Genomic DNA, 10,654 nt, shown 5'->3' with positions numbered 1-10,654 from the left:
GGTCTTTTCCAGTGAGTCAGCTCTTCACATCAGGTGGCTGAAGTATTAGAGTTTTAGCTTCAACATCAGTCCTTCCAATGAACACCGAGGACTGATATCCTTCAGAATGGACTGGTTGGATCTCCTTGCAGTCCAAGGGACTCTCAAAAGTCTTCTCCAACACCACAGTTCAAAAGCATCAGTTCACTGGCACTCAGCTTTCTTTATAGCCCAACTCTAACATCCACCTGTGACTACTGGAAAAACCATAACTCTGACTCAACAGACCTTTGTTGGCAAAGTAATGTCTTTGCTTTTTAATATGCTGTCTAGGTTGGTCATAGCTTTTTTTCCAAAGAGCAAGCATCTTTTAATTTCATGGCTGCAGTCACCATCTGCAGTGATTTTGGAGCCCAAGAAAATAAAGTCTGACACTGTTTCCACTGTTTCCCTAACTATTTGCCATGAAGTGATGGGGCCAGATGCCATGATCTTAGTTTTTTGAATGCTGACTTTTAAGCCAATTTTTTCACTCTCTTCTTTCACTTTCATCAAGAGGCTCTTTAGTTCTTTTCCACTTTCTGCCATAACGGTGGTGACATCTGCATATCTGAGGTTATTGATATTTCTCCCAGCAATCTGGATTCCAGCCTGTGCTTCATCCAGCCCAGCATTTTGCATGATGTACTCTGCATAGAAGTTAAATAAGCAGGGTGACAATATACAGCCTTGATATACTCCTTTACCAATTTGGAACCAGTCTGTCGTTCCATGTCCAGTTCTAACTGTTGCTTCTTGACCTGCATATAGATTTCTCAGGAGGCAGGTGAGGTGCTCTGATATTCCCATCTCTTGAAGAATTTTCCAGTTTGTTGTGATCTACACAGTCAAAGGCTTTGGCATAGTCAATAAAGCAGAAGTAGATGTTTTTCAGGAACTCTCTTGCTTTTTCCATGATCCAGTGGATGTTGGCAATTTGATCTCTGGTTCCTCTGTCTTTTCTAAATCCAGCTTGAACATCTGAAAGTTCATGGTTCATGTACTATTGAAGCCTGGCTAGAAGAATTTTGAGCATTACTTTGCTAGTCTGTGAGATGACTGCAACTGTGCAGTAGTTTGAACATTTTTTGGCATTGCCAAAGAATACATATGTGTGTATATATGTGTATGTGTGTTTGTGTACATACACACACAATGGAATACTACCCAGCCATAAAAAGGAATGAAACTGAGTCACTTTTAGAGATGTGGATGGACTTATTATAGACTGTTATACAGAGTGAAGTAAGTCAGACAGAGGAAAACAAATTGGAGAAGACTCCTGAGAGTCCCTTGGACTGCAAGGAGATCCAACCAGTCCATCCTAAAGGAAATCAGTCCTGGGTGTTCATCAGAAGGACTAATGTTGAAGCTGAAGTGCCAATACTTTGGCCACCTCATGCGAACAGCTGACTCATTTGAAAAGACCCTGATGCTGGGAAAGATTGAAGGCAGGAGGAGAAGGGGACGACAGAGGATGAGATGGCTGGATGGCATCATCGACTCGATGGACATGGGTTTGGATGGACTCCAAGAGTTGGTGATGGACAGGGAGGCGTGGCATGCTGCAGTTCATGAGGTCACAAAGAGTCAAACATGACTGAGTGACTGAACTGAAAACATATGTAAATCTAAAAAAATTGGTATAGATGATCTTATTTATGAAGCAGTAATAGAGACACAGATGTAGAAAACAAATCCATGGATACCAAGGAGGAAAGGGGAGATGGATGAACTGGGAGATCGGGATTGAGATATATATACTACTGATACTATGTATAAAACAGATAACTAGTGAGAACTTTCTGTGCTGCACAGGCAGTTTTACTGAACATTCTGTAGTGACCTACATGTGCAAGAATTACAAGAAAGAGGAGATACATGTATACGCATAACGGATTCTTTTGCTGCACAATAGAGATCTACATAGCAGTGTAAAGCATCTCTACTCCAATAAAAATTTTTAAATAAAATTAAAAGTTGTATATGCATACAATGTAATATTATTTGGCCATTAAAAAGAAGGAAATTCTGCAATACATTGCAACACGGATGAACCTTAAAGATATTAATTATGCTAAGTGAAATATCCAAGAAAGAAAATCTACTGCATGATTTCACCTTTACAGTTAAATTTACAGAAATAAAGAATGGACTAAATAGTGGTGACTAAGGGCTGGAGGGAGGGAGAAATAGGGAGTTAATAATCAATAGGCATAAGATTCATTTAAGCAAGATGAATAAGTTCTAGAGATCTGCTGTACAACTCTGTAGCTCTATTGCACACTTAAAATTTGTATTTTTACATTGCTGTGACTGCATAATTTAAAACTTAAAAAAAAAAACTTACAAGGTAGGTCTCATGTTAAGTGTTCCTACCACAGTAAAATAAAAAATTTCAGGTCTGAGTGGAAGGAAGAAATGATGAGGCCAGTGACAGAAATAGTTGTTTTTGAGGTGAAGCTGTGAAAGGGAGGCTCTGGCAGGACAGCCAACTAAAAGTACCTTTATATCAGTTGAGCAAAACTGATTGGAGATGAAGATATAAATAAAACTTAGACAAAGAGAAATGTGATGCCAAGGGCAATTCACCAAAGTAAAAAGGTTAAAGAATGATCAGCTCAGAGGGACCGAGAATCAAGCCTTTAGAAATACTTAAAGAGTGATAGGATGAAAGGAAATGGTGAAATAAGGTGATCATCAGAGAAGAAGGAGGCTGAACAAGAAAGAACGGCGTCACTAAGTCACATGAGAAGCAAATTTCGAGAAATTGTTCACTATGTCAAAGCCAACGGAAACTGAGAAAAGACCATTGGGAAGGAAACTGGGACATTCCAAAAAGATGAGAAGCCTAGCCTGACCTTCCCTACCTGGTTAACAAACATTGTGAATCATGCTGATGGTCTCTCCTCGAGGTTAAGGTCAAGAGACCCGAGCAGGGTTGATTTTTTTCTTCTTCCTGTTGCTTTCTCTTCTATTCTTGGGAAAAGCATAGAAAATGGAGATTATTTTGTTTGCCATGAAGCTCATGTCCACTTAACTCCTACCTAAAGGGCAGGCAGGTCAGAAGTTACAGACTAAAAAATTAAAAATATTCACAAAACTGTAGTTTAATCATTATTCATGAGCAACAGCAGAAACAAATGGAGGAGGACTGGCAGTGTACTTCAGTCAACTTCCAGCTCAAATGATGTGAGCGGTGTAGTGTGACCGAAGATTGTGCAAGTGAGAATGAGGAACCGTCTGTTGTTTTCTGTCTTTACTGCAGTAACAAGTTATTAAATATTAATAACTAACATTTAACGACATGGGATTTCCTGAGTCGGTCTTTTAATGTCCTTAAATTTGACTGGTTTGAGGTCTTTTGGGGTGGGTATGTCTATCTATCCATTTGGAAGAATAGGAAATGGACTTGAAGCATGAGGGATGAGGCTTGAGCTTTTATTAGTGGAAATAATATATGGAATCTATGGAATAATTTTTTAAATCTTAGCTCCATGAAACTTTTATTAAAGATGAGACATGTATGTGGAGACAGATTTAGGAAGGTTAGATCATGCCGAACAAACCGCTTTCTGAAGGATGTTTTCTATCGCAGAATTATTTAAAAATAAAATTCCAAACCATTGAAGGAGTTTGAAACTAAGTGTATTTAAAAAAAAAAATAGCGTATAAACTACACTCCCAGGAATCCATGCGGGCGAGTCGCTGCGCTCGGCAAGCGGCCTTCGCCGCAAGGTACGCTGGGAAGTGTAGTGCGCCAAGCGACGCTGCACGTGACACGCGGAGGCAGGCGAGGGGACCGCGCCACCTGAGGCGGTCGGGGGTCCGGGGGAGGCTAGGCATACGGCTCTCTTTCCCCCCGAATTTGGTCTGTGCAGTTAGGGGATGGCCCCCATCTCCTCCCCACCGTGAGGTGAAATAAGCTGGCCGTGTTCCGTCGCCCGCCGGAGCAGCTCCGGGGAAGTCCGGAGAGTAAGGCATCGTGGTGCCTCGCCCCTTTTCTCGGCGGCCGGGCGGGCCGGGGAAGAAGGTAACAGCCCGGGGCTCAGGGCCTGCGCCCTGCGCCCCGCCCAGGCTGCGGCAGCGCGGGGAGGAAGCGCGTCTAGTTGAGCGCAAAGTTTCCTTTTATATTTTTTGCTTTCTCTTCAGAGTCGCCCTCACGGGCCATGGGGCGGGTATGCCACACTTCAGTTTGAGCGGGGGTCCCTAGACCAAGGGGTGAAGATAAGCGAGCCCCCCATCCCGCTAGCCATGAGCAGCCGCGACCACCTGTTCAAAGTGCTGGTGGTGGGGGACGCCGCGGTGGGCAAGACGTCCCTGGTGCAGCGATATTCCCAGGACAGCTTCAGCAAACACTACAAGTCCACGGTGGGAGGTGAGACGCTGCGAGGGGCGGTCGGGGGAGCGGCCGGGGTCCTGCGACTAGCCGCAGACTGGAGTGGGCTGGGGGCCGGGGGTTTTGCCGGCTTTGGGTCCTTCCCCGGGCCAGGAAGGAGCTGTCTGAGACCCTGGTGTTTGATGTGCATGTCTCTCGGGGCGTGGGGCGGGTGGGGGGAGGTGGTTTCCAGTTAAATTTTCCCAGTCAGAGCTGTCTCGAGAGAGAAAGGCAAAGTGTGACGGTAGGAAATGGGGAAGGGTGGGTGAGAAAATGAGCAGTTGCTGCGTTTCGCTGGGGAACTGTGAACTCAAGCCTCCAGCCTTCCTAGCAGTCACCTGCAAATCTCTGCGACAAGCGGACTCCACTGAGACCTTCTGAAGAACCTGGTTAGGTACCATCTGGGGCTGCTGTTCTACCTTTCACGAGAGTTACAGACAGCTGTTGAAGGAACAGAAGGGTGTTTAACCTGGCCTCAAGGAGCCTGGCTTCGTTATGGAGATGCTTGCCCAGGAGAGCACTTGGACACTGTCAGAGGCTGATGAGCTGTGTGGTTTTTGTCCATTGATTGTTTAAAGACAACCTATTCCTAGTGTAAAATATACCACTTTTTTATTTTCCCACCCCTTTTTCTCTCAAACTAGGGAGGCAAAGGACAAGGGGGACACCAGGAGTTAATTCACTTCTTTCCAGGTGTGGCCTTTGGACTCAACTATCTTTCCAGAAGTAGGAGAATGCTTTTTAATTAAAAGTTTAGCTGGGGAGAGCTGGTGAAGAGGAAAAATAACAAACATTTATTTATCTCCATTAAAAGAACTTTTGTAATACAAATTTTGAAAATGTACACTAGTGTTCATTATGGAATTTTTAAAAATTAACATCCAATTAAGACATCTTCCTTAAGAGCATCCATCAAAATGAAGGGTTTTAAGTTTCAAACAAACAAACAAATAAGTAACATGAGGGCCTCTGATTCACGGATTTGGTTTAAAAGTATCCTCCTAATTTTTAACAATTGCTCTAGTTTTCCTATAGTAAAGAATATAATTGACTGGCTATTTTTTTCAGTGTTTATTCTAAATTTCCCCTAGCTTTCATTTCTGTCATAGATGTGAAGAAATATATTTCCAAACATCAGAAATTATCCTGTTTCTGTCTTTGTCAAACGCTCTTCCCCCTTGGCCTTAACTCATGGAGTCTCAGCATCTACAGATGTGGCAGGAGCTTCCAGCACAGCTCTTAAGCATCACCCATGGGGTGAATCCTCTGGGACCTTTTCACTTTATCTCATTCCTGCCCAGGATAATTCCTACAGCCTTATGAAGGATGTAGAATTCCCCCAAGGTTGTGATTTTCTCATAATACAATTGGGTTAGAAACCAACAGAGAAATTGAACGTGGAAAATGCAAAGGCCAACACACTTACCTCATTTCCGTCTTCTACCTCATCATCCCTTCCCTGAGAAAGCCCCCTAAATCTTCCAAAAACTGTTTAACCTAAGATAAGTTGTTTTTGTAATTACTCTCACCTAATATTCTCCAATTGAGTTTTCTCAGCCTGAGCCAACTGTCTGAAAAGAGATAAGGCAGTATTAGTAGGATCAAATAATTGGTTTGACAAGAGAGTAAAAGCCAGAGATGCCTTCAGAAGATGCATGTGAATTATATGTCCCATATTTAGTACATGGGTGTGGTCCATTGAGGGCTTAAAATAACCAAATAAACCAACAATGAATGAATGAATTTGATTGGAGTTGTGTGTCCCTAGGGTTGTATCTGCATGTTTGATATGACTTTGTGGACTTTTTAAAGGTAAACTTTATTCAAGTATATTATACATATATTTTCAGTGGATTTTGCTCTGAAGGTTCTCCAGTGGTCTGACTCAGAGATGGTGCGCCTCCAGCTGTGGGATATTGCAGGTAGGATGGGAAAACGGGACAAGAATAAGGGGAGACATTTTGGTTTAACCAACAAGCTTTCAGAGAAAAAGTAGAACCAAACTTTTTTTTCTGAAGCTGGAATGATCAGACTGCTCTGAGGATATGTAAGCTGAATAGATGTAGAGCTTTTGTAGATGTGTTCTGTAAATGTTTTACCCTGAATAAATATAGAGCAGTCTCTGTGCGGGTGGAGGGGTGGTGAGGTAGTGAACTGTGAAGACCATAGGCAGATGCTCCCACAGCAGGCAGAGGGTGCTCTTTCTAAGGTTTCCAGCTAACCTTGGTGAGAAACAAGTGAAAAGACAATAATAATAGCTAGACAGTGTATTAAAAAGCAGAGACATCACTTTGCTGACAAAGGTCTGTCTAGTCAAAGCTATGGTTTTTCCAGTAGTCATGTGTGGATGTGAGAGTTGGGCCATAAAGAAGGCTGAGTGCTAAAGAATTGATGCTTTCAAATTGTGGTGCTGGAGAAGACTCTTGAGAGTCCCTTGGACTGCAAGGAGATCAAACCAGTCAATCATAAAGGAAATCAACCCTAAATATTCATTGGAAGGACTGATGCTGAAGCTGAAGCTCCATTACTTCTGGCCATCTGATGCAAAGAGTGGACTGATTGGAAAAGACTCTGATGCTGGGAAAGACTGAAATCAGAAGGAGAAGGGAACAACAGAGGATGAGATAGTTGGATGGCATCATAGAGTCAATGGACATGAGTTTGAGCAGACTCCGGGAGATAGTAAAGGACAGGGAATCCTGGCATAATGCAGTCCATGGAATCACAAAGAGTTGAACATGACTGAGCGGCTGAACAACAACCCTTATTTATTATTTGCTAATCACTTTTCTGAGCGTTTTAGAGTCACTGACTCATTAATCTTTACAACTAGCCTGTAATAAAAAACCACTGCTTTCCCCCCACTTTACAGATGAGCAATCTGAAGCACTGAAACCTTGACTTATCCAAAGTCACATAGATGGTAAATGACAGAGCAGGAATTTGGAAGTGGATGATCTGGGTACAGAATCTGAACTCACCCGCTCCTCATACTGCCCTCTTTCCTTAAATGAAGATGGAAAAGGCAGAGTGTCAGAGAGGGTCCCCAAGCTGGTTCTGAGGATCACCTTCTCAAGAACTGTCTTACTTCCCAGGGCAGGAGCGCTTCACCTCTATGACCCGACTTTACTATCGGGATGCCTCAGCCTGTGTTATTATGTTTGATGTTACCAATGCCACTACCTTCAGCAACAGCCAGAAATGGAAACAAGACCTGGACAGCAAGCTCACACTGCCCAATGGAGAGCCGGTGCCCTGCCTGCTCTTAGCCAACAAGGTATGTGGTCAGCTTGGAAAACGGCCCCTGGCTTCAGTCTGTGGTCAGAGAGTAAGTGAATCTAAAATGCACTCTGATTCTAGGTTTCCACTTGCCCTTCTCAAGCTGGCAAAATCTTCTCTACCTCTCTTCAAGAGATGTTGAAACTTTCTTTGAGAAGAACGTTGACTATAGATTTCTGAGGCTTCTGTTCTAGCCATTGGGGGAACTATTTTAAATCCACATGTATCTGAGCAATGTTCCTATTCCCAGGAAGTTTATGGTAGTGCCTTTAATTTCTTTTCTTTGCCAGTGTGATCTATCCCCTTGGGCAGTGAGCCGAGACCAGGTTGACCGGTTCAGTAAAGAGAATGGTTTCACAGGTTGGACAGAAACCTCGGTCAAGGAGAACAAAAATATTAATGAGGCCATGAGGTGAGTAGCTTATGCTGTTCTAGGGATAAGCATACAGATTTACCCATCTTTCACTGCAGCATCTTGGACCTTCTTGTTTCTGAGCAAACAAGAACAGACTGAGCCAATGGAATGCCAACTTCTGAAGGCCAGGGATGCTGTCTTCTCTCCTGAGATAATTGGGGACAGTGAGGCATTTAAACCTCGTGGCTTTACTGAATGCCATCTGGTGACAAAGCAGACAATATCTGCCATTTCACCATTCAGTTTCTGAGGCTTATATTTTATTTGATTTTTAGAGTCCTCATTGAAAAGATGATGAGCAATTCCAGAGAAGATATGTCTTTGTCCACCCAGGGGAACTACATCAACCTGCAAACCAAGCCCTCCTCCAGCTGGGCCTGCTGCTAGTAGCATTTGGCTTGTTTTCCCTCCCAGCTCCAGGAAGTCTTTCTCTTCCCTTTGGTTGCCCATCCAACAGTTGTACTAAGTACATTTGACCTGTCTGCTGGTGACTGTCTGGTAAGGAGAACCATCATAACTAAGAAAAGACACATGGGACCCATGGGCATTTCTGCCTCTTGCTTGCTGCTGGCTTAGAGAGACCAGTGTCTTCTCTCCAAACAAGATCATCTCATCCCTCAGTTTGTGATCTGGGATTGATTTTGTGGCAAGGATTAGAAATTAGCATCTGTGTTTCAAGAAGCATAATTCTCACCTGTTTTTGAGTATATTTTTCCGTTCAATTTATATTGATATCCCAGTCTGATAGGACTTCAGTTACAAGGAAAGTGAGATCAAAGCTCATTTCCCAAATTCCTTGTTGGCCGTTGCTTTCAGATTCTTTCGGTTTTGCCTTTGAATTAAACATCTGATTCTGAAATGCAGGAGGAGTGGGGCCAGATAATAGGTGTTTAGGGCTACTGAAGGCCCTAAACCAAAAGTCACTGTATTTTTTTAAGATTCTAAAGTTGTATTAGCTTTCTCTTGTCTTGGCTTTAAGAATAGCCAAGCTTTTAAATGAACTCTTTGGTGAGAGCATTTCTTTCTCCAAAGAAATTAATTCTCACATTAATGTTTTTCCCAGTGGGCTGGGGACCAGGTTTGCAGGTTTCTGGGTTGATGTCTTACTGCATGATGCTGCAGGTGACATCAGTTGGCCATGGTGCCCTAAAATAGGTCTGTTCCTCAAAGCTCTGGTAGTCTGAATGGAAGAAGAGGGAGAGGTTAACAGAACAAAATCCTGTGGGACAACTTGCTTATGAGCACTTTCGTGGCTAGCACTTAACAGTCATAGGAAATAAATATTATGTATAGACCTTTGCCTGGGGGTGGAAAGTAGATAGAAAATCATTAGGTAATTTAAGTGCTAAATTGGGTAGAGTTTTTAGTATCCAGTCACTTCTAGACAGTTTAATTTGTTAAAGTCTCACAGGATGGTGATTTATAACCTACCTAGAGTTATGAGTATTCTTAGTGAGCTCAGACTTAGAGCTCTGTGAGAGACACATAGCTAAATAAGTGTTCTAAGTCTGTGGTTCCCACATCTGATCAAAACCACCTAGAAAGTTTGTTTAAAGATTTTAAAATAAAATGTTTTAAGATTTGTGTTTCCCAGTCTAACCTACTAAATCACAGTGTCCAGGAGTGAAACCTGGGGATTCATTGTTGTTGTTGTTTTCAGTTCTGATCAGGCCAGTTTGGAAACCACAGCTGGAGAACATGGTAAAAATGCAGAGATCCAGGCCTTCCCAGTGAAATGTTCCTGGGCTTCTGTAGGCTCCGTTAGTTCTCTAGGTGATTTTGACACATACCAGACTGGGGCTTCCCAGGTGGCACTAGAGGTGAAGAACCCCGCCTGCCAGTGCACTAGACATAAGAGATGAAGTTTGGATCCCTGGGTCAGGAAGAACCTCTAGAGGAGAAAATGGCAACCCACTCCAGTATTCTTGCCTAGAGAATCTCACGGATAGAGGAGCTTAACGGGCTACAGTCCATAGGGTTGCACAGAGTCTGACATGACTGAAGTGACTTAGCACGCACGTGTGAAGACTGAAAACCACCCTCCTAAGAGATCAGAAGCCAGATATCAGAGCCTTTGGTGGTTTGTTTTTAATGCCAGTTGTTAAATAAATTTTGCACAGTCGTTTTAGACCTTCAGGTTCTCTTTTGTATTACCCATTCCAGGTTGAGTTTTTATTACAATGATTCTGAAAATAATAGTGGAAGAACAAGTTTTCTGTGAAAAGAAAATTGATTTTTATTCAATGATTTGAACCCCTGCAAAATCACAAATAAACGGGAAATAAGTGTTGTATTCATGGTAGTTATTGACCTTCAATATGAGTTTGTTAAAGTGTTATTTTATACTGATAAGAGTATTATGGAAATGGAGACTTTTTAAAATACCTTCTTTAAAATGAAGGTAAATGTTAGTCTGTTATATGTTAATTTCCTAGCACCAGTTGCCTTGTTCCAATTTAGTACTTGATGTAACTTCTCAAATACTGCATGGAAATGTGACCATTTTTTAAAAATTGAATATGTTTTCTTTTCCCACTGGCTGACTCAGGATATTTCTGCCTTTT

The 10,654-nt window shown here is 42.5% G+C and overlaps 1 protein-coding gene across 2 annotated transcripts; it reads left to right on the top strand.

Moving 5' to 3' along the window:
- Positions 1–3,809: 3,809 nt before the first annotated feature.
- RAB29 (RAB29, member RAS oncogene family) lies at positions 3,810–10,383 on the top strand. 2 transcript variants are annotated; one of them, XM_027976220.2, is made up of 6 exons: positions 3,810–3,993; positions 4,171–4,396; positions 6,247–6,318; positions 7,492–7,673; positions 7,966–8,087; positions 8,366–10,383. In XM_027976220.2, the coding sequence occupies exons 2-6, from the start codon at positions 4,273–4,275 to the stop codon at positions 8,475–8,477; spliced, it is 612 nt and encodes a 203-aa protein (XP_027832021.1). In that variant the 5' UTR covers positions 3,810–3,993; positions 4,171–4,272; the 3' UTR covers positions 8,478–10,383. The 2 variants fall into 2 exon arrangements, with proteins under 2 accessions (XP_027832021.1, XP_027832020.1); XM_027976219.2 differs by having other exon boundaries at positions 3,810–4,051.
- The last annotated feature ends 271 nt before the right edge of the window (positions 10,384–10,654 follow it).

Source organism: Ovis aries, chromosome 12, assembly GCF_016772045.2.
Source record: "Ovis aries strain OAR_USU_Benz2616 breed Rambouillet chromosome 12, ARS-UI_Ramb_v3.0, whole genome shotgun sequence".
In the NCBI taxonomy this organism is placed as follows: domain Eukaryota; kingdom Metazoa; phylum Chordata; class Mammalia; order Artiodactyla; family Bovidae; genus Ovis; species Ovis aries.
Note: the sequence above shows the minus strand (reverse complement) of the source record. Positions and strands in the feature narration are given on the sequence as shown.

Bases quoted from the DNA above. Each gene is read 5' to 3' on its own strand.
- RAB29 (XM_027976220.2), top strand. From the start codon at position 4,273: ATGAGCAGCCGCGACCACCTGTTCAAAGTGCTGGTGGTGGGGGACGCC. The intron at 4,397-6,246 runs GTGAGACGCTGC...ATATATTTTCAG, and splicing joins CTACAAGTCCACGGTGGGAG to TGGATTTTGCTCTGAAGGTT. The intron at 7,674-7,965 runs GTATGTGGTCAG...TTTCTTTGCCAG, and splicing joins GCCTGCTCTTAGCCAACAAG to TGTGATCTATCCCCTTGGGC.